The sequence below is a fragment of the Coffea arabica genome, chromosome 6e (assembly GCF_036785885.1).
Source record: "Coffea arabica cultivar ET-39 chromosome 6e, Coffea Arabica ET-39 HiFi, whole genome shotgun sequence".
Lineage (NCBI taxonomy): Eukaryota > Viridiplantae > Streptophyta > Magnoliopsida > Gentianales > Rubiaceae > Coffea > Coffea arabica.
In genome coordinates, this window is record NC_092321.1 from 668,119 (window position 1) to 694,892 (window position 26,774).

At 36.1% G+C, this 26,774-nt stretch overlaps 3 protein-coding genes and 1 long non-coding RNA gene across 12 annotated transcripts; 3 read left to right on the forward strand and 1 right to left on the reverse strand.

The window, feature by feature from the left end:
- The first annotated feature begins 1,303 nt into the window (after positions 1–1,303).
- On the forward strand, positions 1,304–8,414 carry LOC113695599 (uncharacterized). Of its 4 annotated transcripts, none has more exons than XR_011816613.1 (12): positions 1,304–1,459; positions 3,338–3,513; positions 3,741–3,922; positions 4,015–4,575; positions 4,672–4,749; positions 5,398–5,722; positions 5,819–6,018; positions 6,659–6,735; positions 6,880–6,981; positions 7,471–7,543; positions 7,637–7,823; positions 7,908–8,414. XR_011816613.1 is itself a non-coding variant. In XM_072054194.1 (11 exons), exons 2-11 carry the CDS (start codon positions 3,339–3,341, stop codon positions 8,001–8,003), a joined length of 1,983 nt encoding a protein of 660 aa, XP_071910295.1. In that variant the 5' UTR covers positions 1,304–1,459; position 3,338; the 3' UTR covers positions 8,004–8,414. The 4 variants fall into 4 exon arrangements, 2 of the variants coding, with proteins under 2 accessions (XP_071910295.1, XP_071910296.1); XR_011816614.1 differs by having other exon boundaries at positions 7,489–7,543; XM_072054194.1 differs by lacking the exon at positions 7,471–7,543.
- On the reverse strand, positions 8,355–14,297 carry LOC113695605 (protein SIEL-like). Its single transcript, XM_072054193.1, has 8 exons — positions 13,041–14,297; positions 12,835–12,915; positions 12,391–12,624; positions 12,029–12,220; positions 11,467–11,607; positions 11,150–11,239; positions 9,994–10,493; positions 8,355–9,512 (listed from the first exon to the last, which is right to left on the reverse strand). Exons 1-8 carry the CDS (start codon positions 13,719–13,721, stop codon positions 8,600–8,602), a joined length of 2,832 nt encoding a protein of 943 aa, XP_071910294.1. The 5' UTR covers positions 13,722–14,297; the 3' UTR covers positions 8,355–8,599.
- A 2,156-nt stretch (positions 14,298–16,453) lies between these two features.
- On the forward strand, positions 16,454–20,881 carry LOC113695811 (uncharacterized). Of its 6 annotated transcripts, XR_011816619.1 has the most exons (9): positions 16,457–16,870; positions 17,029–17,222; positions 17,779–17,824; positions 17,926–17,945; positions 18,658–18,716; positions 19,419–19,543; positions 20,210–20,309; positions 20,455–20,518; positions 20,605–20,881. It is a non-coding gene; the product is annotated as an uncharacterized lncRNA (long non-coding RNA). The 6 variants fall into 6 exon arrangements; XR_011816617.1 differs by having other exon boundaries at positions 16,454–16,813; positions 16,982–17,824; XR_011816616.1 differs by having other exon boundaries at positions 16,455–16,870; positions 16,982–17,824.
- Positions 20,882–21,518: 637 nt separating this feature from the next.
- LOC113695223 (uncharacterized) lies at positions 21,519–25,358 on the forward strand. Its single transcript, XM_027214241.2, has 2 exons — positions 21,519–22,348; positions 24,719–25,358. Exons 1-2 carry the CDS (start codon positions 22,238–22,240, stop codon positions 24,944–24,946), a joined length of 339 nt encoding a protein of 112 aa, XP_027070042.1. The 5' UTR covers positions 21,519–22,237; the 3' UTR covers positions 24,947–25,358.
- The last annotated feature ends 1,416 nt before the right edge of the window (positions 25,359–26,774 follow it).

Consider the following 26,774-nt stretch of genomic DNA (forward strand, 5'->3'; position numbering starts at 1 on the left):
CAAACGCACGTATTTTAACAACTTGTTAAAAAATGTTTTCAATCATCTCTTCATCTTATATACATTACATGCACGAAAAAGTGCTACTACGGGAGCATATTTTTTTGCAAATAACCTTCTATTTTCCTAAAAAGTTAAAGAATAATTTGGATGTTATTCAAAATTTCTCCATGATGGCAAGGAACAAATGTGCTTGGTTCATGTTTGGTTTGGGCGAGTCAGTATTCCGGTTAGGACTGTTAAATAGGATCGGGTTAGTCCGACCCTAGTCCCAGCTCAACAAAAGCTAGTCAAATTTAATATTTAATAATTAGGTTGGACGGAGTTGGAATTTGAACATTAGACTCAAATGAAATGTAAGATGAGATTGAGCTTTGCTGAGCTCAGGTTTGATTAAGGCCCAACCCGTCTATAAGTATAATTATATACATAAAATATATAGTATAATAAGAGTTACTATTTAATTATATATATTATAAAAAATATTAATGATTTATATATAAATTTATAGTGAATCATAATTGTTAAATATATATCACTTATATATATATATATATATATATATATATATATATATATTCAATTATATGAGTTCGAGTTAAGCTTGATTTGAGCCTAAAACTAATATAAATTTGAATCCGAACTCAAAAGCTCTATTTTGTTTGTAAGCTGAATTTGAGGGTTTATCAAAACTCTAGTCACCGGAGAACCAAATCGATAAAATTGTAAATTATTTGAGATTTTTTACTGTAGCACTTTTTGTGATGTGATGTATGTGAGATAAAAAGGTAATTGGGAAGATAAAAAGATGTGTTGGAAATTGTAATGATGATGCAAGCAAATAAATTTTGGCTAATAATTCTCTATCCAAACATACCTGGCATCTGGAGAGTTTTTATTTTTATTTTTTTTAAAATAACGGACCGCACCGCACGGGAGATCAATTCTAGAGAATACAGGTAGGTACCCTCTCTCTCAGACTCTCACTCATCCATCATGTTAGCAGCAAAACCTTTGCTCCAAAGCTCCAAGTGTTGGGGAATGGATGGCTGATCTATTTAATGTAGTAGTAATAGAATGTTTTACCAGAATGCACACTCATAGTATTATATGTTTTGCAATATTTTATTATTTATAAAATGTCTTTACCTTTTCAACCTTCCCTTTTATTTATTTATTATATTTTATTCTTTACAATACCCCTCCAGTTTGTTATTTACTCATACCCTGCAAACATATATATATATATATATATATAGTTGGGACTTGGGAGTTGGGACTTGAGTATTGCCAGTAATTAGTCGAGTAAACAGTAAACAAACCGTCGCAGTTGGCCTGTCAACATTTCCCGCGTCCAGTTTCTGACAGCGACAACTTCCCCTTTTTATTTCTCCTTCCTTTCGGCCTTTCTTTTACTCTCTCTCTCTCTCTCTCCATCGTCCCGCATTCTTCATTCCAGGTTCTCTCTTCCCACAGTCTATGCACTCTCACGCCATAACACATCCCGCTACCATTTATTATTTTTCTGCCTAATTTCTTTTCTTTTTCCATGTATAATTGCATCTTATGATATATATATATATATTCCGGTTTGATTACAGTTTTCCATTTTTTTAAAAGCGAACTGTTTCTCTACTCCACCCCCCCCCCTCCTTAGTTGTTTTCTTGATGCATATTGGCATATCTGATAAGTCGTGTGGAAGTTCTATTGGTTAACATTTTTTTTCTTTCCCTTTTGGATTATTACTATAAAATACTAGTAGAAAATGAATGCTAAATGAGAATACTATAACTGGGTTTCTTTTGCCTTGTACTGGCAGTGAAATCGTGGATCTGTTATTCTTTTGCTTCCCTTTTTTGATTAAGCAAAGGTGCGCAATGTGAATGGTAGGATCAGATCATCAAGCTGATGGTTTTCCGAGGGCGCCTATCTTTTTTCTCATTGACGTCTGTATTTATGAAATCTTATTTGTAAATAAAGTACGTCTTTTCCTTCTGCCCATAAGAGGAAATGGGCCTTACAATATATAGTATCAATTTCTGCGATTGATTACTTGCCTCTAGGACTCTTTTTTTTTTTTTCCCCCTAAAATACAATTGTCTATAGATCGTTTCAGAATCAGCAAAAAAGGTTTTACGACGTCCTCATTTGACTGTAACCCTGAATATTCCAGGTTATGGAGATTTTTGTGTCTATAAAAATAGTTTTTCTTAGGTTTGAGGTTTAATCTCCTACTTTGCTGAAGGCTCTACCCTTCAAAGAACATTGCTGCTTGGATTCAAAGATTAATAAAAACTACAACCACCATTCTTTGTGGACATTCTAGTTGTTTCCTGTTTTATACCATTCTTTATTTAGGTTTGGGAGAGTTGGATTCGAGGGATGATAGCTTTGAATTAAGCCCGTGACCTTTAACATTGAGCAGATGTTTTTGCAATGAACCAAGCTTTCTCCTATTCATAAACAGTATGTCCTTCGTCTTTGTACAATAATATCTTCACATCCTTGAGTTTATACTGACACTATCAAAGTTGGGTCTTGAAGTGGAATAGATCTTTAGGCAGCTGTACTATGGATGTTTTTTATGGAAACAAATTGAAGGTTGTTTAACAGTTTTTGTTTAAACTTATTTTCCTTTTCATTTCTGTACCATCTTAGAAAATAGAAACCAATATCTGGTCCAGGATGATTTACATATTGATGCATGCAACATATAACTGATATAACCAATAAAAGAAAGTTATTTCTAGTATCATTACAAGGGTCTTGAGAGAGGGCAATGTTAGAGATTCAAGCAAAACAGAAGATTGTTTATTCCAATCTCTGTTGTTAGAGCCGTGCAGGATAACCATCTTATTTTAAGCATGTAATACAACCTCAGTGCTTCTGCACACTTGCTTTACTGTGGCCTGCAGTTTATGGTGGTATGCATTAAAGATTCATTTAAGTTCCGATCTGAGGATGCATATTCCTGACCCTTGCTGTTGCCTGAAAGGGCAGGAGCCGAGTGACATGGATTTCCCTATCATGCATCCGTACGTGTGTGTTTGAAGCAAATACGCATTGATTGAACTTCTTAGGATGGGCTTTTTGTTTCACTTGGACTTATGGAAGTTGTAGTATATACTCAGCATTGTGGAACGCCTTTATTGTGAATTTACATATATTGCACCAAGAAAAGGGAAAAAGAATGTGAATTGAATGTCAACGCAATTAGGGGTTTTTCAGTTTTAGTGTTCAGTCATAGCAATGTTGTTGATTGTTACGGAGACAATAAGTACAGAAAACGTTCATGTTTGTTTCTTTATCTGACAATTTATCAATCTGGACTTACAGGATGGGCGTAGGAAGAAAACAAGAAAACTTCCAGTTGAATGACAATTTGCTTCCCAAAATGAAACAGCCAGCCACTACTTATTTTGCAAGGAATTTGGGAAAGAGCAACCTTGGTGGTGTCATATTTGGTTGCAAGAACAACACGTTTAAAGAATGTCTTTCGAAACAGATCTTTGGTATGTTCGTAAGTTGTGGTCTTTCACATTCACATTTTCATTGATTGATTGAGGTGATAATTATGAAGAAAGAGAAGTTTATGGCTTTTAATGTTTTAGGCAAGTGATCTTTTCACATTCATGTATTTCATTACTGGTTTTGTTTTTCTCCCTTCTCCGAATGATTTCCATCTTTTCTCTTTCATGCATTCAAACTCGCACACTCATTATTGTATTCATTCTGACAGGCTTGCCAGCTCAGCATTTCTTGTATGTAAAGAACATTGATCCGGGTCTGCCACTATTTCTGTTCAATTACACTGACAGGAAGCTTCATGGCATCTTTGAGGCTGCTAGTTGTGGACAAATGAATATAAATCCCTATGCATGGACACCAGATGGTTCTGAGAGAACACCATATCCTGCCCAAGTACTATTTTGCAATTGTCTATTATTACATTGAGTTATTTGTTTATTTTGGACATACTCGCATAGTTGATTAAGTTTTCAATTTTACTGAAGGTTCAAATACGTATAAGGCTGCAGTGTCAACCACTGCTAGAAGACCAGTTCAAGCCTATAATTCTGGACAACTATTATAATGTAAGCCATTTCTGGTTTGAGCTCGATCATACTCAAGCACGTAGATTGATGTCAAAACTCTCTGCAATGGCAATTGCTCCTAGTACATTTGTACCACAAAACACAGCGAAATGGAGGAATGCGTTGTATGGTTTACCTTCTAATGAGAAGAGAGAGGAAATTGGAGCTTATGAGCAACCAATCTTAAGGAACAAGTTTGTCAACTCCCCTGATCCTGGTAACTGCCAGCTACTAGAGTCATCCCTGGGTAATCAAGAATCAGATAGAGATGCAAAAGACATCATCTACTTGAAACTAAAAGAGCTAGCTATTAATCTTGAGTCCTCAGATGCACCTATGAGGGGACATGTAGGAGAAATTGCCACTGCCAGAGATGAGAAATTGGGGCAAGAATCATTGCTGGCAGAATTTTCAGGGAAGAAGAATGAAAATAATCCTGTAATTTCTTATGACTTGTCTGATCCATCACTGGTGGCTCAGGTATTTGATCTTTGTATAGTTCCTACTCTCTTTCAACAGAATACATGTTCTATTTGATTGCACTCGATACAGACTTATTGATTTCTCTTGATGCAGATGCTTGAAGGAATGAAAGAGCTAATGGCTTTCAAAGAAGAGCAAATCCAAAAGGCAAATCGTATGGAACAGAAACTGGTATTCTCTTATGATAAATTAAGAGTCTTCATCTCTCCCAATGTTTTTCTGACTATTGGATTCACTATCCAATGGTAGGGAAGTTTCTCACAATGACTTCTTGGATTGATTTGACTGATATATGAACTTTTCATTATAGAGTTAAAGGGTGGAGATCTGTGTGATTAACATTTAGTTCAGGACCAATTTTCTTAGATGTTATATACATATCAGACATCGAGTATCTATTTTGTGAGTTGTTCGACAAATATGTTTTGTAGTTCAAGATAATGATGGGAATCACTTATGGTGTCTACGTCATAAATAAATAATCAAAGACTGTATAATTATCTAAATCTGACCTGTAAATGAGGAACATTGATGCCTGTAGGGAGTATTTATGCGCATTTTAGTGATATTTGCTAGCACTGTTTGCCCATTGGTTGAAGTTTTCTTTGCTACATTACATATTCTTTTATGATGTATACTCCTTGATGTCTCCATAGGCGCTGAATATAGGATGAGATTTGGGGTTATTTTGGTGCATTAGTTGTCAAATCTATCACTTGATCTCAGGAGTATATGCTTGAATACAATGGAGATTCAACCCTGGCTTGCATGTTTATCCATGCACTTGCTTACATTACTGTTACCTATGTGGCATTTCAGCTAGAGGCAGAAAAAGAAATCAGCCAACTAAAGTGTAGGTTTATGATGTTGGAGTCAAGGTCAAATACTTCCCTGGTGCATGTGGATGGAACAGGAATCAAGTCATGTGATGACTTCCACTTGGACCTTGATGATTCAATATTTCTCGTGGGTGGATATGATGGTGTATTGTGGTCATCAGCATTGGATTTGTTTTCTCCTTCACATGATGTCTTGAAATCTCTTAAGCCAATGAGTTCTGTTCGATCGTATTCCTCAGTGGCAAAGTTAAATGGAGAACTATATGTGTTTGGCGGTGGAACTGGTAGTGCATGGCTTGACACAGGTACTACTTACTTACCTCTCTCTCTCTCTCTCTCTGCAGATACATGTATATGCACATCTCTCTGATTGCTTATTTCTAGTTTTTACTCTTTTGAAGTTGAGTCATATAACTTTGCCCAAGATCAATGGAGTCTGTGCGCATCATTGAATAAGAAGAAAGGTAGCTTAGCTGGCGCTACTTTGGACAACAAAATTTTTGCATTTGGTGGTGGAAATGGGGTTGACTGTTTTTCAGATGTGGAAATGTATGATGTAAATGTTGGAAGATGGATACCCACCAGGTCAATGCTACAAAAGGTAATTGATGCAATTTCTCAGGTTACAAAGTTATGAACTAGTTTATCAGCTTATGTCATTGAGGTCAGAACTATGAAAATCCTGAATTCTTGAAGCTTCCCCTTAAAGTTCAAATTCCTAGGCTTGAAACTGGTTTTGGCATGCCTGTTATCTTTGTAACTTGCCCTTGCTTCATCTGTACATAGATTTGACAACAGGCATAGGCCTTGCATAATTGTGAATCTTGGAGGTTTAGTTGTCTGATGATCTCATTTCTTATAGTTTGAGTATGTTGCAGCTGTAATTTCTTATATATGTTACATAGATAAGACCGATGTTTCAATCTTAAAATTACGCTATTTGCTTGTACAACAGTCACAAGTCATCCAATGCCTACAATATTTTCTTTTATACTAAAAAATTTAACTTTTGAGGTCACTATGCTGACACAGATGAAAGGATTTGTAAGTGATGGATAAAAAGCTGTGCTTCCTTTGTCTTATCTCCCTACATTTTGAAGTTACAAGCCTTAGTAACCTTAATGTTCTATGGGATTCGTATCATGTCAATTTGATTTTGGTAGTGTTAGTTTTAGAAACACTGTATCATCTTCAATTGCACTAACATTATGCATTCTGAATGATGTTCTTATATGTTCCAGCGATTTGCTCTTGCTGCAGCAGAGCTCAATGGTGCTCTCTACGCTGTTGGTGGATATGATGGGGACAATTATTTGAAGTAAGTTTTAGAATTTTATTTCTTTATGTGTAACTTATAAGCATTCATCTCTTTCACGTAACGAAAATTATGGCAAGCAGAATTGTACTTCAGTCTCTTGAAATTTGACCATAGTATTGTTTATTGGAATTTCTACTCTCTCAGATCTGCAGAAAGATTTGATCCCAGGGAACATTCTTGGAGCAGAATTGAGAGTATGAATACCAAGAGGGGCTGTCACTCAGTAGTCGTTATGAATGAAAAGATGTAAGTTTGTTTCTTTTTTCTCCATTTCTGACATATCACTGGTTGTGCTTGTTATTTTTGCATTTCAAGCCCTCTCATCTCATCTTCGCCAACTGATTAAAATTGAGCCATCCTTCATACTCAAATAAAGAAATTATGTTCTTAGTACTAGGGGTTGACACATTTTGTGGTGTTGGAGGCAAGTATTTGGGAGCGGATGGAATAACAAATGGGCTTTTGCTGTAATGCTGACAAGCTTTTCATCTGTTTGGGTATTCAACATTTTACAGACCTTGACTATGCTTTAAAAGATTGTTCAAGAAAAGTAACAAACTTACAGCTGGCTTAGAGAACCTATCTTGAAAGATTGAATTGTTGTCTAGTTGGCCTTTATTTGGATGAACGACATCCGCCCATTGTGTTCACTGTTAAAATGTTCATTTGCCTTGTTTAGCTTGGGAAATCTGTTTTTGTTACTTGAAGTTGAAGATAATATCATGTCTGACATAGAAAGCAAATGGAATTCAGTAATAGTTGCCAGGCAGGCACAGATGTATGGCCCACTTGGAACTCAATCAATATTGTATGTGCTCAAAAAACTCTTGGTTTGTTAAAATGTTAAGAATCATTACGTCTCACTTTTATTTGCCAATCTTTCAAATAATTGCTTTGACAGATATGCCTTGGGAGGCTATGATGAATGTGACATGTCGCCAAGCATTGAGATATTTGACCCTCGGCTTGGAAAATGGATGACTGGGGAGCCGATGAACCATTCCAGGGGATATTCAGCTGCTGCTGTTCTGAAGGAGTCAATCTATGTAATTGGCGGAGTGAAGACCGGTGGAGACATTGTAGACACGGTATCTGAGGATTTCTCCACTGTCTTCACTTTCTATAGGAGTTTCAATATAAGATTTTAACTTTCTCTATTGGTTCAATGGCAGATTGAATGTTACAAGGATGGCCAAGGGTGGCAAATTACCAACTTGAGTGCACCAAGAAGACGGTGTTTTTGCTCAGCTATTGTTTTAGGAGATTGAATGCTACTGCAGAATGTAGAAAGTTCAGAAAACTCGTTTGCAACCAAGACATGGTTCTATTATAAGGTTTTCCTAGGAGGCTCGGAAAAGCATTTCCTCGGCTGGTACTATGTTGAGGTTTTTCAAGAAATTTTTGTTTCAACTCATCTGACAGTTTAGCAGAGATCTCGGTAAGCTTCTACTAAAAGGACTTCAAGAGCTTTTGCTTTTGTTCTGATATTCAGAAATTGCGCTATTTCACTTGATGGTGAGGCCGGATGGGTTTATCCTAGAAATTTCGCTTGGGATATGTACAAGAAATCTGAATATTGCGTTTTCCACAACCAATTTCAGACCACCAATTGCGACGCATGCTCAGAAATATTATATATGTATAATCACTCGAAAAGGGCAGGTGTCCAGATGATCAAATTGCGTATCTAGTCTCTTCACAACAACGTAAAAATTTCTCTAAAATAATGGCAATTGCAATACAGGCTGAATAACATCTGAAGACTCGGCAATAAAATAATCCGTTAATTCTTGCTTGCTGAACAGCAGAAATCCACAAAATGCACTGCTATTCACTTTGCTGAAACCATATAAAACTTGAATCTCTATCCACCAACCCTAGTCAGAAACACTTCACTATCTCCGGAAATATTAATAAGCTCGTGTTTCGGTCCCCCACAAACATTCGACCGGTAAGGAGGCTCAGATGAGCATTCCATTCCAATGCTAATCTTCAGTAAGAAGGACCTCGCTTTAGGGGGTCCAAAAAAGGGTGCAACAAATGTAAATTTTCGACATTCATCACCCCCGCTTAGTCCATGCAAATCCAGGTAAACAAACTGAGCTAGCTTCTCTTTAAAAGTCATCTTCAGCCATATGCGACTTTCCCTTGAGATGTTACGCAAAGTAATTTCAATTGGTATGCCGGCAGGGAGACCTAAAACGTAATGGAGAGGATTTTCATAGTTGTTGTACACATCCAGTTTAGCTGCCACATGTACGAGTATTCCAGAAAACATAAACTGCCTCAAAGTGTAGTACTCAAGTGACTTTTGGAGCAGAAGTGCATTTTCAAGGACAGCCGTTGAGGGACCAATTTCCCTCAGTATCTTCTGAAGCTCTATCACAAAGCTGGAGAGTTCAACTGATCTGCCTCCAACAAGATGTTCAACACGAGTAACTACAGAACTTATTTCCTTTAAATTAGTACTTGGACAGCAGGCTTTGACATTGGACAACTTCAATATAAGTGTAACAAGAATTAGCTCTAAAATATGCAACTCCTGCTCGCTGCTAAAACCTAGGAACCTATACTTCATCTCTTTCAGGCTCCTTTCCAACTTTCTAAATAAGACTTCCAATTTCCTCACCCCAAAGCAGGGCTTCAAAGGAAACATACAGCGGATCCATACCCTTCCAAGCAGTTTTATCGTGCGCAGATATTGCAAAACAAAAACTAACTCGGCTGTGGGTTCGGATGAATCACAAGTAAATGTCTTCAACTGTTTCTTCCAACTCCTACAACAGCCAACAAGTGAAGCATATCAGTGATGTACCAATATGAGATAATCTAGAATGCAGTATGTGCTTGGGCAAGGAGGACACGTGACAGCTTGTTTACAAGTATCAACTTTAAACTCAGGACAGGATAAATGGAAATTTGTTAATTAATACATAAGCGTCATGTGTGTGTTCAATCTATTTTCCACTGTATGGCTGCCATTTTGTGCAAAAGCTTAGAATATTGAATGAGCAAACATTTAATCTAGTGCTAAAACAGTGATGTAGCAGACCATGCGGGGGCATATAATAATATGCATCCATTTGCCAACAGTAACAATCTCGATGGCATAATTCCTTTCCCAAGTTAAGACAGGAGTGCCTTTTGATAAGTAGACTGGAGCCAACCATCTATCAAAAAAGTTCTCTATGCAAGTAAGAAATCTGTTTAGTCTCATAATTATGCCCCAATGAAAGCAGAGAACGATAAAATTACCACCTTAAAGTTCTAGTTGCTTCATCTGCAAATCCACAGCGTATTAATGGCCAAAGGCTGTGAATCTTTTGAAGGATATTGCCCATAGAACTTTCCATTTCATCATGTATTTTTAGAGGGTAATTAGCAATTGGATGCACTACTCTCTCTAATTCCAGTAATCTCTGAGAACAACTTCCATGAATCCCATCATTTTTTGGATACAAGGACGTATCACTTTTCACCAGAGGGACAGCTGACTCTTCTCCTCTGAAAAACTCAGAACTGGAAACACATGAGAATCGGCTGCAACGCGAAAGATGAGACAGAAGGTCATTCTGGTTCAAAGTACCAATCAAACCATCAGAAATTCTCCCCAGTAAAGTAACTGCATAAGAGTACATCCTCGGTGGAATACTGCATATGCCTCGTTCAATTGAGACTGGGGCAGAGATGGCCAGCACCAACAAGGCAACAATTCTTGCGCTCTCAAATCCCAATCTCCCTCCAAGAGAAGGTTCTATCTGATGCATATGCATACATGACTATCAGCACATTGACATATTTTGTATGAGATCAACAATCAAACAGAAGTTTGTCTTTGGCAAGCAAAGTTTAAAATATCTTACAAGTACTGCAGGTTACTATCTTATTAAATTCATATTTGCAGCAGTCATATTAGAGATTTTCAACCTTTACAGCAAGAAACTTCAACATGAAGCATAAGCAGTACTAGTGTGACAAACCCTTGCAAACGCTTAAACCCCTTAATCTGCATGCATAATGCTAGCCATGCATTTGCAACAGGAATATATGTCACTGTGAGTAAAAGACATTATATTGCTTTATTACTAATTCCACTTAGCTTAATAAGACTTTATGAAAAAAGTATGAATCCCATAAATACGTGTGTGTGTGTGTGCGCACGCGTGTGTGTGTGTGAGTGTGAGAGAGAGAGAGAGAGAGAGAGACTAGGTACTCATGCACAGGTAACAACTTGAGAAAAGCTACAGTACTTGACCTTTTTTATCTCATGATACCATGGCATAGCACATCCAAGTCAACAATAGCATTCCAACATTGTAAGCACAAATTATGTTAGAAAAGTATGATGAACAAAACTGAGTAATATAGAATTAATTTGAGGATTTGTAGCACAATATACGAACAACATTGTTACCTTTTCTGTATTTTCCTGGATAAGGTGGGCGACAAACCACCCATGATTTTGCCCAATATTGAGCAAAACAGAAAGCAAATCAGCTTCATCCTGAAAGATTAGCAAATGAAAGGCTTATAAGAAAGACAAGATAATGATAGAGTGAAATAGCAAGAAATCCATATATCAATACCTTATTGGGGATTATTTAAATTAATAACTGCGTTAGTTTAAGTAGCAATCTAGACGCAGATGATATAGAAAGGTTTTGAAATTACACCACACAACCTACATAGCCAGTCATGACCAAGGGAAGAAAAGTCTCTTTATGAGATTACCTGTGGATACAATTCCAAGTTTCTCACAAGGCCTTCAAAACATAACTTAAACATTGCCAATTTGTGCAATCTGATTAATTGAAGAATTTTCATTGCTGCGGATCTTATCAAGGTAGAGTCATCCACTAGAGCCCCTAGCAACTGCAAAGATGATATTGGACATGACATCAGTGAATCAGAAGCAGCCATCCTGAAGAAAATGCACGTAAATAAGTTAACATGATGCGTCTAAAATACATAAATAGTGGATGAACAGCAAAATGTGCACAGCTTATGTTTCAAACAGTAAAATTGCAGACTCTCCAGCCAAGACCCCCATTTAGTACGAGGGCACTATCATATCAAACTGCAGATAGCCTTTGACAAAACTGCATAAATGCGATATCAGCAATAGAAGTCAAGCAAAAGAAGTCATAATCCTAGATCTAATATTATACAGGCAGGGTAAATTGAGGTACATGCTCCTGTCTGGCATTAACAAAAACTGAAAGATGAAAACCACTAATCCCATACACCACTGAAGATATATAAACACAATGACTTTGGAGGGATGGAAAGCTACCATATGCAAGTGTCCTTCTTGAACTTTTAGGCAGTCATACATGGCCATATGATGCATCGTCTCCAGAGCTAGTAAACGCACAACCACTGAATCATCATTAAGCATATCCATCAAGAGATTTACAGCCTCGCATGCAAAATCACCATAAGCAATGGCGAATGTACGCAAGGCACAGCACGCAGATCTTCTTACCTTCAATGCAAGCAAATATTGTTGTAATTAGACATCCATTCCAGCAAAATTCCTCTGATCAGTGAAAAACAGGGCATGGTGGACTCACTATGAGGTAGATGCTAGGCGTGGGCAGCATAAGCTTTATTCCTGAAGTTGTAAGGACCAAGAACAGAGCATGTAAGCCTTACCTCAAAGAATTCATCCTCCAGGCCATGAATAAAAGCAAAAGCTGCGGCTGATGCTGGCAATTTGTATATTTTTGCAGCGTAACGGCCTGGAAAAGTTATTTCTTTTGTGGCGGATGTAGCTTTCTTAGTTAATGTCAGCAATAAAACATTCTGCGAAACCATTGGAACCTTTGCGAGGGCATCAAAAGCTTCAGTTCTGACCTTCATGCTCATGTCCCTCACCATTGAGCAAAGCTATAACATGTGATCATAATAGTGAGAAAGATCCGCAATGAATAAGATATCAAATAATGCCATTCGGCCCACACCACCAACAAAAGATTGTCGAACATGCAGATTGCAGACTGCTTAGTTATGCTTGTAAAACTATCAATATCATTTTCATTGTCCAATTTATATTAACAACAAAAGAAGAAGAAAAGAAAATTGTATAAAGAAACCCACCTGAACAAACAAAGCATCAGACCAATCAATTTTACACTTGTCTTGGTTGGACTCCACAAGTAACAGTCCCCACTCGCTAACCTAAGAGTATTATAACAATAAAAGGAAGTTATTAGCAAAATAAAAATAAAAATTTGTCAAATTCCAAAATGATAATAGTTTGAGAAAAATAGTAAGTGCTTGAATTATCATGAAGAATAAATTACAGTGCGAACTGCAGAGCATCTGACGGAATCCTCTGCATCAAAGAGAAGCTCAGCGGCGGAAAAATAGCAACACTGAAGCAGGCTCTGATCCTCCACCGCAACGAACTTATCGGAGAGCCAAACCAAACCATCCAGGGCGGCTTTCCTGGTTAACGGATACGGATCCTTGGTGAACCCTAAAAGGACCGCGATCAACACCGACGGCCTGACGCAAAATTTATCCACATTCTGAAGCAGCCAGCGCCTTAAGGAAGCTTTACACGGGCGAAAGCAAATGGAAAGGAACGTCGGTTCGTCGGTGACATCACTGGAAGTGTCAGCATCCTTAAAGAGGATGGCGAGGGAATGAGCGAAGGAGGAAGATGGAGAGAAAGGAAGGAGGCGGAGGGCGAATGCACGGACAGCGAGGGAAATTTCGCGGCGGAGGTCGGGATGGTGGTCAGAGAGGGCAGATAGGAGGGAGAGTACGATTCGGGGGAGGTGGGTGGTGGTGGTGCACTGGAGCTGAAGAGTTAGGGTTTTGAGGAGAGAGGATAGGGTGGGGAGGGAGGCGCCGGGGCTTGTAATGAGAGGCAGCAGTGGCTGCAAGGCGGCATGGGGAGAGGATAGAAGGCGGGGATGCCTTTGGCTGCCCAGCAGTAGGAATTGGGCGTCGGCCAGGAGACGCTGCTCCATCACCATCAGCCCCAACCACGCGCATTCAATCTCAAAATTCACTCCGGGATTTTACTTTTTAGCTTTTTTTTTTCCCCCCCGATTTTATGACCATTGCTAGTGTACCATATATTTCTTCTACTCGATCGGGCATCGTCAGTTTTACGCAACTGTATAAAATATCACGCGATTGTGGGTTTTTACTCTTTTTTTTTCCCCCTTTTTACCTTCTTCTTCTGGTTTCGGGCATGGCATCTCTACTGCCAAGAGGCCCATAAATAGCAGCAGACAGGTAGTGACGCTACCCATTCCGACTGGTAATCGCAGGTTTCCATATCCATCTGTACCACAACCTTCCGTAGGTGGCATGAATCATCAATTACTAGTAGTAAATACAGTGATGCTGTGGCACTCGGCTGCAAATGGATCAATTCGCTTAAAAGTTAGATCCGGCCAAAACTCAACACGAATTAAGTTAACATCGAATTTGACCCCGACTAAGTTGAATTATCAAATTCGAACCGAGTACAGAGAAATTCAGCTCACTCAACAAGAACAAAGTCAACATCAAGTTCGACCCGATTAAGTTGAATTATCAAATTCGAACCGAGTATTGAGAAATTCAATTCATTAACTCAAGAGTCGGTCGATTATATACATATTTTTTATTTTTATTTTAATAATAAAATTATATATATATTTTTAATATTTTATTTATTTATTTATTTATTGAAAAAAATGAACATTTTATTTATTTTAAAAAAATAAAATAATTACTTTTTTTAAAAGCTTGAGCAAGCTAATTTAAAGTTCAATTAGAGCTCGAATTTTACATTAAAAACTCATTAAATTCAAGTTCAAATTCAAACTTAATAAAATTGAATCGAAATTCGATTTGATTTGACTCATTTGTAGTCAGTCCTACATGAGACAAACCTTGCAGGTGACAAGGTAAATTCCTGTCAAGAGCTAGTAAATTGGAATAGATTCGGGATGAATTCAAGAATCAGAGAGAGTTACTACGGCAAAAGGCATTGGAAAAGAAGATAAAAAGTTTCAGAGAAAAGAATAATTAAGAAAGACGAAGAATGAGGTGGAAAACAGAAAGTTGTCCACTTCACAATAATGATCCAAAAACTTCTCTATTTCCTATATCCATCACACGGATGTGAGATTTCACCAAAATGGAATTACACAACGCTGTCAAGGATGGTTACAGTAGCGACCGTCTTGAAAGGTTAACCGCGATGATTTGACATAAAAAATAACGTAAAATCTAAATTACGTCTTATAAATTAATTTTAATATTATGTGTGAAATCACAAATTCTTGTTCTATATTTTTAAGTTGTTGAAAATGGTTTACATTCTGAACAAATGAGATTAATATTCTGTGAAATTGAAATAAAATTGTCCCAAATGATTTTTTTGACAACCGGGCGTCCACTTCATGAACAAATCATTTATTACAACATAAGATCTACTCTTTCTGTAAAGGAAACGATGATTGCTCATCTATCCTCTCTGTCTAGCTTTGAAATTCAGCAGATCAAACCAAATCACCACGAGCAGGAGAAACAGAAGAGGGAAAAAGAAAAAAGAAGAAGAAGGAAAAATCTTGAAGGCTGAAATTTATAAACTGGATGGCAAAATCAAATCAATCGTCATTCATGGTTTCTTTCTTTTTCTTAAAACATATTGAGCAAATAAAAATTAACCCCATCTTATTTTGGGTAAAAAAAAAATAAAGAAACTTCAATCCATCCAATAAAATGAGGACAACATATAAAAAACTGAGAAAAAAATTAAACCAAAAGAAAGAAAGAAAGAATTGTGTGACTAGTAGATTTCATGTGATAGATTTTAATTAGTTATTGTGCAACTCATAAGATAATTCATAAGTCGCTTATAAAAGTCAGAGGAATTGCATGTATTAATAGGAGGTTTCACGTGATAGTAATGAAAATTGTGCTGGATGGATGACTGGGGAGGGACCAAAACACACAAGAGGCGGAGAAGGAAATAAAATTGGGAAGTGGCCCTAGTAGGCAAGCTAAGGGGGAAAGATGCAGAGAGACGTCTAAATATAGGTGGGGCTGGGAATTATGGTTAGGGGTTGGGTAGTGCCAAAAAGAAAAAAGATTAGGTCATATGACCCTTTAGAATAGCCCATAGTAGAAATAGATGATGAAAATTGATAATAAAAAAAATTTGAGTAGTGTGGCAAAGGGAACGGGAAAGGTATAGGGAAACGGCAAGAAATAGGTGGGGGCTGGGAATAAGGGTTGAGGGTGTTCATATTTCATATACGTGGTTTGAAAAAATAAATTAGAGCTTTTAGAATATGAAAATCTACGTTCCAAAATTTTAAAATTAAACTTTATTATTTTATCGGCATATCATAATTTTCAATTTTTTTTTTTTGTAATTGAACACAATTTGTAATTACTACTGTTAAATACAAAAATTAGTTGCGCAAATAGACACCTTAACCACTTGTGACTTCTTTTACTACAAGTTTTAGGAAGTAAAGAACTTTTCAATTCTATCAATTTCTACACGAGTTTTTCAAAGCTGACAATCACTTATCAACCTATATAGTAAAAGCGCGAACGGATCTGTTAAGAATGGTGGTTGTTGTGCTGACGTGGTTGAATGGGATTGGTTCAAGCGTGGTCGTCTGCCACGGGGATCTCACATGCTGAAGCTGAAGAGAAGAATTGGCTTCATTTTTCTGTTTTTCTTTTCTCTTGCTTTGAAACAAGTTGTTTTCTTTTACATCGAGGGTTGATTCTTTTACCCAATGTGAGAAACCCATTTGAAAGTCACCAGGTCCGTGTCTACTTTGTTGTCAGAGTGATCAGCTTGATTTATGACAAGTGGTGGTGTTGGGCTCAATGCTAATTTGTTGGTTTTACTATTCTGACCTTACTCTTGTACCCAAAAATTACCAGTGCTGTTGTGAATCCTTTCTTGTCCCCATGGGCTTTGAGTAAAAATTGCTTCTACCGTCACTATTGCAGTCTGCCAAATAACAGCTGTTACCTCTTTTCTTGATGGATGAGAAGACTGATGCAATTTCTCTGCACAATATGCACACCGACCAATATCATCATCGAGGTCAGCGATAATAGTTCCTTTCTTCCGTTTTCCTTTGTTGCTGTTTCTTGCACTCTGGTTAGCTCAGCTCCTTGCTTTCTATTTTCTAAATTCAAACTGTTTCTTGTTTCTCTCTGCATAAAATTTACATTGTGCTGCTGCATTTTTCTGTGCCTTTTTTTTTACAAGGTTTATTTTGCTGATTAAACGTTATTTCTCTCCTCTCTCTGTGAAAGATAAATTGGATCTTCTCCATCTTTATCTTCTTCATTTCAACAGGTGAGTTTTTTGGTCGGTAAGTATCTCGACTTTCTTTTCTACTGCAAGAAATAAGACAAAAAAAACAAGGAAGCCATGTGGAAACAAGAAGCAATAAGGGAAAAAATAGGTCTTCGGCATCTTCATCAGAACATGTATTTTTTTTTTCTCAGTAAGTATTTTTATTTTTATTTTTTTGTGAAATTTATCTTTATCGTCAGTTTTTTGCTTCGTAAGTATTGATACTTTTTTTGCCTGCAAGAAAATAGACAAAAAAAAAAAGCCACATGGAAAGAAGCAGACAAGTTAAAAACTGGATCTTCAGCATCTTTATTTTGTGAAATTTAAAAAATCACATGTTCTAAGCAAAAAAATCCGATCTCTTAAAATTTTTGAGTTTTTCGTTTATTTTTATGTATATTGTTAGTCTTATTTCCCTTGTTTAGATCTCATCAGAGAGATTAAGAAAGCAAATAAGGATGAATTTGGATATGGAGGCCTGTGTTGACAAGATCAAACAGGAATATTCGTTTATTTTTATGTATATTTGTTAGCGTTTTTCTTCCTTTATCGGATCATATGAGAGAGATTAAGAAAGCAGATAAGGATGTGTTTGGATATGGAGGCTGTGTTATTCATCTACCCATAAGATTCAAATGAGACTTCATTTTCTCATCCACCAATGTCCTTACCTCCCGTACCTCTCTCTCAAACTCTCTTTTCAACAGGTCTCTGTTGCCACAGAAGGAAAAAGTCAATTGATCTGACATTGAGGTACCCTACCATGCTCAATTCTAAATCTTAGATTTTATTTTATTTTTACCTATTTCGCATCTCATCATTTGCTCAATTTTTTTGTGGTTTTTTTTATTTAGGTTGGAGAAATCATCAAAAGGTAAGCTTTTTGTGCCATAATTTCTTATTTTCTTGCTTTATGCATTACCTTTTCCCCCCTTAATTTCTTTGCTTGAAGCCTCTTAGATCATTATTAGGTTTCTGCACAATTCTAATAATATAATGAAGTTTGAAAGGCATTTCTGCATTTAAAACAATAGTATTTTTTCAGCAAAAAATAACAAAAGATGCAGATATTTAACTGCTGACCTCCTGTTTTCTTAACAAAAGACAAGAATTGGTGGCTTCATGTTATCTTAGTGTTTCTGTCGCATTTTTAGAAAAGTTTTTTTTTAATGATTCTACTATATCTGCTAGCTTGGTTAGGGTTGATGTGTAATTATCATATCAGATTGTTTGGAAAGTTTGTTATGTTGTTATAGGGAGTACAAGAACTTTACAAAAATGCTAATTTATTCTTTGTAATTTTTCCTCTTCTGATTTCTTGTGTATTAATGGAAATCTTATGTGATTCTATGTGTCCTTTCTTGTGGTGCATTGCGTTGTTGTCCACTTGCTTAGGGTGGTTCAAAATTCTTTCATGTGTTCGCCTATGGTGCAACAAAAGTAACTTTAAAAGTTTCTAAGTTTTTAACTGTTTGCTATTTTAAGTTTTAGGTTTTTTGTTATCTGTTTAAATTATAGACTATTTGTTTTCTTCTTTTTGTTATAGGCGTCTTTATTTTCTATTGGATTTTAAATGTTTGTTACAGGTTGAGCTATTAAAATTTGCAGTATGGTACAAAATGATTGGGGAAATTTTTTTCTCAAGGTGAGTTTTATTTGGGTGTTTTTCCTGAACCAAAAGAAGAAAAAGGGAAATGGTCTGTTTAGTGCAGATCTAAGGTTTTGTCTTCCTATTTTTTTCCTTGTGTTAACAGATTTTTTCCCAGCACTTTATTGTAAGTTTTTGCTATCTTTATGCTATTATTGGTCTTTAGAAAGGTGCAGGATGAAGATTAATAATAATGACCTATTTTGTCACTTTGTATGTTGTCAAAAGAGGCAACCAAAATTTTAATGATGTTTGAATGCTGTTAGAATAGTACATGAGTGTATTGTTTCGTCATATTGTATACCGCCACAACATAGAACATGGAAATGATAGCAGTAAATTCGGACTTTGGTAATAAGCCTGATTTAGAAACAACATTTTTAAAGTGTGATCGTTTATCATTTTATTTATTAATTTCTAATATTTTGTGAAGATTGCCTTTTCATTCAGTATGTGTTGCGGCTGCTTCTTTTTATTATACCAACTAGCTGGCTAAAAATTTTGTTGGGATTCTTAGGTTGTGTTTTTATATTTTCGCCCCTTGTTAATTTGTTTTGATTTAGCTTACCTTTCTTAAGATCCATTGTTTTGTGCCTTCTGGTATTGTCAAAGTAAATCAATGCTTGAGAAAAACAAGAATTCGTGACTTCGTGTTATATAGATTTATAGACAATAGTCTTTTTTTCTTTGTTTCTGCAGCATGAAGCCAATGGTTTAAACCATATGGAATCAATTTGAGGAAGCTCACGATAATCCTATTGCAACTGAGCATGATCCCTTCACAATTGTCATTGCCATTAGAGTCAAAGTGACAACAGCCAACTGTAACCATCTGCACCTTTTTTTTCCCTGCGTACTTAAACATTTTAAATTGAACATGTTAATAGTATCAAACATAATCTTTCCCTCAACTTAGTCATTATCAGTGATTCTTATAATTCCACGTTTTCGGGAAGTTGTGAATCTACGTGATTGTTATAATTTTTAAATTGTCCTGTGCACTGATCTCATGATCATTATTGGATTTTTTTTTTAAACTTCAAACCAGGTTTCAAAAGAGTGAAAACTAGAGAAGTAATATAGATATTACTACTGGAATATAGATGTTTGCTATCCAGAGAAGTAATGATGCTACTAAGAGTTTTTTTTTTCTTTTTTTTTTTATAATACTGCATGTCATAAGCATCTGCTATGTCCTATGAAGGAATTATGTCATTGCACGTGTTAGAGTTTGCTGGGTTTTAACAAGTAGAAGAATCAAAATGTTACATAAATTCAATTGTAGTACTTGTTATTTGCATAGAATGGTAATTTTTGCCATACTATAAAAAATACTGTTCTGAGAGTGTATGACCTTTTTAGAAAGTTGGAAGGAGAGAACTGCAATTAGAGTTTTGGTGTTTAAATTCGATTTAAATATGAATTGCAAACTCCTCTCACTACTAAAATCTATCTATTGGCTATGCGCAACTTCTCTCTGAGACCAATAGTCCATCGCAAAAGAGTGAAAAGCTTTACCTTCTAACTGTTGGTTGTTATAGAAGTGGTGAGCATTCAAGAAGCCTGCAGCTTGTATAGAAATGTTTGGAGGTTAGTTCTCTGCTCCCATTAGTGAAATTGCTCATAGTTTAACATGTTTTACCAATATTAATTGTCAAAAGAAAGAAACTGTAGAACTTTTGGTTGTATTCAAGAGTGGTGCTTTTATCCCATTGGTTTTGTCTTTGTTTGCTAGATTAAACTTGATTGGAGGTAGGCTTTGTACCTTGAGAAGGCAGTAAAAGAACAAATTACAAAAGGTGATAACATATTAGTTTGAATCCTCAGGATTTTTTTTTTTCGAGTATGGCAATATATGAAATAAAAGTTTAACTTTATGGTGCAGATGGTGTCATTGGAATTGGCATTTCAGTTACTGCTGTGGTACTTATAGCTGGTGGAATTATAACTGCATTAGCTAGCAGAAAATCATGACGACGGATTATTATTTTAAGAGTAATTTCCCTGATTTGCGGTTCCCAATCTTCGAAGATGATGCATTTTAACCCTGCTAACTATGAACTGATGTCCTTTCTATTACTTTTAGTTGAAGTTAAGACTTTGTAAATATATATTTCAATAGATTTCATATGGTACCTCCGGATCGAAGCATATTATCTCAACTAAGATGTCCCGGCACTCTGGGCAAGCTGAAAAGTCCCACCGCGCATAGCGCGGTGTTCACCTCCTAGTTGATATAATACCCGGGTTGAAAAGAACAGATGAGACTCAAAAATAACAATCAAAGGGCTTAGTTGACACGACGACACTCAAAATGGACAATCAAAAAATTAAATTGGCCAAAAATTTTAAAACATCCAAATGTAACCCAAAAAAAAAAACTAATCAAATTACTTTCAAGTGCGTATGGTTGTCACAAAAGTATTTTAGGTTGTATTTTTTTTCAAATTACTTTCAAGTAAGGGCATCAAAAAGTTTACCTAAGATATTATAGGGTGCAAAATTTGGCGCAAAGAATGTTTTGTACGATCAAAAGTTGCAATACAATTTAGCTTTACCAAAAAATTTGTTCTTCCCCTAAATAACCGACATAATTGAAAAGTCGAGACACTTTTCGAATGGTGTTTGTCCTGTCTGTGACTTGCGAGCAATGAATCTTGATCCTATTCCAGATTGTACATTAATATTATGCAAGCATCCAATTATGCCGCAGGCATACATAATGCAATCGATGCCCCCAAGTGGGTAGTTTGCCGGTTAGTTCTCTGAATCTTTACCTGGAGATGATCATTTTGATTCTTGCCTAGCTACCGTGTGGTGCATCTTTGAGGCTGGTTCTGTACCACCGCCAGGGAGATTAATCTGGCATAAATCAAGATACCTCATATGGCGACAAAAAAAAAAAAAAAATATGGAATCAATAATGTTTGATCGTCGGTGGCTCGCCGGCTTCGATGAGTATTATGTTTTCCATCTTCCCATTATGTGGAAGAACCTTTGATTTGGATTCAGAATTTTGTGGAAAAAAGGCTTCAGACATCCCAAAATTTTTGTGCGAGTCTTGAGGTTGAGGATAAAAAAGTAGTCTCATATGATTAGAACAAAAAGTTTACTACAGTAGATTTTATGGTTGCCACTACGTTAAAAGAGTATCCCTGGCAAGTGGGAAGCACCAGAAGAAACTAATCTGATCGCCCGCATAAGCCGCAATCCGAGGGAAAAACGCTTCTTCTCCTTGTCCTAACGTACATTTCCTGAATCAAACAATTTCAGCGGTGGGAGAAAATCGGGTACAGAGGGATGCTATTAATTGTTACCCCAAGAACAGGTGACCAGTCACCAGATCGAGATATCAAACTCTACTACTAATCGTACAGGAAGCAGTACTATAAAGTAGGGGCGAGAACAGTCGGAAACGGCGGTATCTTTTTCATTTCTTCCAATCCACTCTTCATAAAATTTAAGGTCCAAGGCATCCCGTTCCCATTCTCACACGCAGCAGCAGCAGCAGGAAGAATATGCCTTGCCTTGATATCTCTACCAACGTCAACCTAAATGGAGTCGACCTGGACTCTGTCTTTTCTGAAGCCACCAAAACTGTCGCTGCAATTATCGGAAAACCCGAAACTGTAAGAGCTAATCTCCCTTCCTCTTTGCTCTACTTGTTAATCACTTGGCCTGTTTTGTGTTGTGTGAGTCAGACACCAACCTTTCATTTATTTACTTTTTTCCTTTTCTTGAGCCGGACCCTTGTGTGTCGGTAATGGGATATGTTTAAAAATATTCTAGCTTGCCCTTCCTTGCATAAAAGCTTTAAGTGCGATTCTACCAACTAGGCGATCCTTCTCTCCATATTCTTGATTTTCTTGTCCTGTTTTGGGGTTGGTTGTTAGTAGGGGGATATTAGCAGACCACCATATCCTTTGATGACGAGAATGAGTGCGGTTGTTCTACAAGGTTCTGCGAAATTTGTTGCGTGATTGGTTTTCCCTTTTGTTTTAGTTAGCGGGGTGTCAATTACAATCCAATCATATAATGACTTGTCTACTACTAACTTACTCAAATTCGCTAAGTGAGTCCTCAATTGAATCCATTTAATTGGTGAGTAATAAATTGACTCGACTCATCCATTTACAAATAATCATATATTTAAACTCAATTTCTGGTGGTGGTTAAATAGATAAATTTGAATATTTTATGAATCTAATAACGAAACAATATCGTTATTTCTTATCAAACAACATGCAAACAATTTTTTTTAAAAAAAAGAGTAGAATTTTAAGTGAGTAATAAATGAGTAATTGACTATACTCATATCCATTTATTAAATGAATATAAACAGATTAATTCAATTCTAATCATTGCCTGATTATGAGCCATCCAAATCCGTTTGAATGATCTATTTTAACACCTCTAGTTTCAACTTAGACTTTAAAAATTAGTCCTTGCTGAAGAGTTTTGGTGTTGTCATCGACAAATTACAATACCACGAAGTTAAACAATAATAATTTCGACCCTCTTTCCTCGATACAGAAAAAAAAAACTAAACCACTTTTTGTGCCCATTGATCAAGTACTATTAATCGTGTTGCGGTTGGCCTTAAGTATCGAGACAGGGGTGTACAATTCCTGGGGCTATGGAGAAATTGTACCCAAAATGTGGGGAAATTTCTTGTGGTGGGCGTCAAAGCAATAATATGTATTTTTGTAAGGGTCATGCATTTTTGTTGGCCTAGCTTAATATTCTTCGTGCATGCTAAATTGCTTTTGTTTTCTTTTTTCTCTTTCAACAAAATTTTGTATGCTTCTAATTTTATCCGGATTGGTTCGCTTCTTTTGTTGAGATAGCCTTTCTTCGTTTCTTTTTTTTTTTGTTTAAGAAAAAAAAAACAATAATGGGTTTCTCAGGCTTTAGTTGATAGTTGAAATTGCTTCAAGACTTTCCAGACCAAAAATCTGCCTATGTCCTTTCCAGACAATACCATAGGGATTCCAGTGCGGCATCATTTTCGTTTCCAATCACGAAAAATAAAAGAAAAAGGCATAGTGGTGTGTAGGAAAATCTGACAGACGGTTTCGGTAGTCCCCTGGTGGATGATTGCGACGCCGAAAGCAAGTCCGTCCCCGTCCATAAACGTAGCCAAATTTGCTTCCCTCGTTTCTCATTCAGCTGATGTTACAGAAAGGAGAAAATAAAAAAGGGTGGGGACTGGGGAGTAATGTGCGACTTTGTTGTCCCGTTAAGATTGAAGAAGACAAGATGGTGTAGGTGGGCGCAACGTTGCAATAAATAAATACTCTTTTCGTCCAATTGAAAATGCCATATTTTTTTTCATTTTGAGATGTTTTAAAAATTTTGTCATGTTAAAAATATTAAAGTATATTTTTTTCAATATAATATTTTTCATATGTATATTAACATTCAAATCTAAATTTTACATTTATAGAGATAAAATTAAAAAGAGAAGCACAAACATAACAATTAAATTATTATTTTTAAAAAATTAAATTCCTAAAAATGATTAAATAATTGGAACGAAGGGAGCAGGGAGTAAATGAAAAACTCATGATGACAAACCATTTTATTTCGCAAGTGAAATTTCTTTGAATTCAGTTGTGATGTTTGTTCCTCATAACTGCTCTTCTCTTGAGTTGCATGGAAAATCAACAAATCCGGATGTGGTAGTCGTACTTGAAGGGGTCCTTTTCATTGAGTACTGGTCCAATTCTTGAAAAATCATGTCGGGATTCCTCATTTTAAATAAATAAATAAATAATTTTCAGTAATAGGAGTATTATGAATCTGTTCATTGCAAGTTGCGATGTTCATATGAACCACCATGTCGGTAATACTCTGTCCCTAATCAGCTTGATATGCTTACTACAAAAGAAAACAAGAGCAACATGGGATGTAAATTTACTGCACAATTTGGGAACAAACATTTTATTTTGGCCTCAATTTCGTTGGGATGACTTAAAAAATTGGTTTCTTAAACGCAGTTTGTGATGGTCCTGCTAAAGGGCTCGGTGCCGATATCTTTCGGCGGAAACAAAGAACCTGCTGCACTTGGGGAGATTATATCCATGGGTGGAATCAACAGGGAAGTCAAAAGGAAGCTGATTGCGGCCATCGGCACCATCCTGGAGACCAAATTGTCCATTCCCAGAACCCGATTCGTCCTCAAGGTTTATGACACGACAATGGGCCGCAACCAGTCCAAGTTGTGAACCTCCCTTTCCCTTGCATTTTCTGCTCTTCAACTAAAACATAGAGTATTTACTTACTTCTCTCTCTAAAACTCTTTTCTCTCCCTTCTCCATCAAAGATCTTCTTCGTCTCTTTCATGGGCGAGAGACCAAATCTGGTCTTTTTCCATGAAAGGAAGTACTCTTTATAGTTTTTAGTTTCTCTTATTTAAATAAATTTTCTCCTAAAATTTCCTAACGAGAGATTCTTCTCTCCTAGTACATCATTTCTTCTCTCCTATATTGTTCTAGCGAGAGCTTTATTTCCTTATGGGTTTTTTGGTTTTTTAAATTTTTATCTTTATGAAATTTGAGATGTTGTAGATCTAGAATCTAATTATTCAGATTTACAATTTCTTCTTTATTATAAAAATTTCGCAAGTGTTCAACTGCATGTCACATGTCCTCCATTAATGTTGGCGTCCTGATGTCTTTGGCCCTACTTACAAAACTCCGATAAGGGTTGATTTTTGGTACAGTATATCTTAAATAATTTGAATTAACGATTTCATTTTATAGATTTTGTTGAAAAGTTATTCAGAGGACCTATGAGTTTGGGGTGTTATATTGGGCATCAGAGGTGCTGAGAAGGGGTAAATACAAATCCAATTTTGGATATGGGTAAGAAAAGAATAATTTATAAGTTTCAACCCATGAATTACTAAATAACTTGAGTCAATTTTTTTGAACTCGTAAATCTAGCCGAAAAGTTGTTCATCGAGTCCTTGGGTCCAAAAACATCACAAAATCTAATCATTAAACACATTTAGAGCCAGCCCTTGGATCCGAGATATAACAAAATCTAATCATTGGGCCAGCCCAATGTTTACAAAATCTAATCATTAATCACTGCAAACAGAATTCTCGTTTGGATGATCGTACATCACCTAACAAATATATAAATCGGTCCAATTTGTGACAACTTCGCCGAGCGAAGCACCAAACTATTGGGCGATTAGGCCGCTCAACTCCTAAAGTACATACAGACTACAGAGTCTGAATTTGGTGTTAACGAAATACGTTATTTTTTAAATTATCAATTTTACCCTTACTATTTAGGGCAAAATGGCTACAATATAGCTATAATTATAAACTTAAAACGGCATCTTTCTTTTTCCACGTTAATGCAGTTCCTCTAATTTGATTTTTTTCATGTTTATCTAAATCTCCGGATTTATCCGATGATATTTGAGACACTCTAAAACTACTACTATATATCTACTATAGCACTTCTCCCTTTTACTATTGATAAATAATCGTGGTTTTCATTTTAATTGAATAATCCTTTTTTTTTTTTTTTTATAAACTTTTATACTTTTTTCTCCTTTCATGTTTACACATTGTTCATATTTCTTAAAGCATCACACATTTCAGAAAGTGCACACACATCAAATGCGCCCCGATTACTGGTTCAAATTATCCAGTGAACTTTAAAGTTAAATACGCTAGCCCTTCCCATTCATGTTAAGTCTTTTGTTTTGCTATGTTAAAACCAGATGTCTATTATAAGTGTAATCAATAAAATAATTGAAGGAAAAAAGCCCACTGACCACAATATGCCTGATAGGTTGCATTTTTGTGATTATTTTTCTCTTTTATTTTACCAAATATTGTATTAATTGATGGATTCAACTTATATTTGGTATTTGGTGCTAACTGTAGGAAAGTGGAACAAAAAGTGATAAAAGATGTGATTTTTCAATAATTTTCCAATTCAAGATGGACTCTACGTGGAATATTGGTGGAAGATTAGAAAATTATCATGTTTCTTAGATATTTTATTAGGGAACAATTAGCATTAGATGGGGAA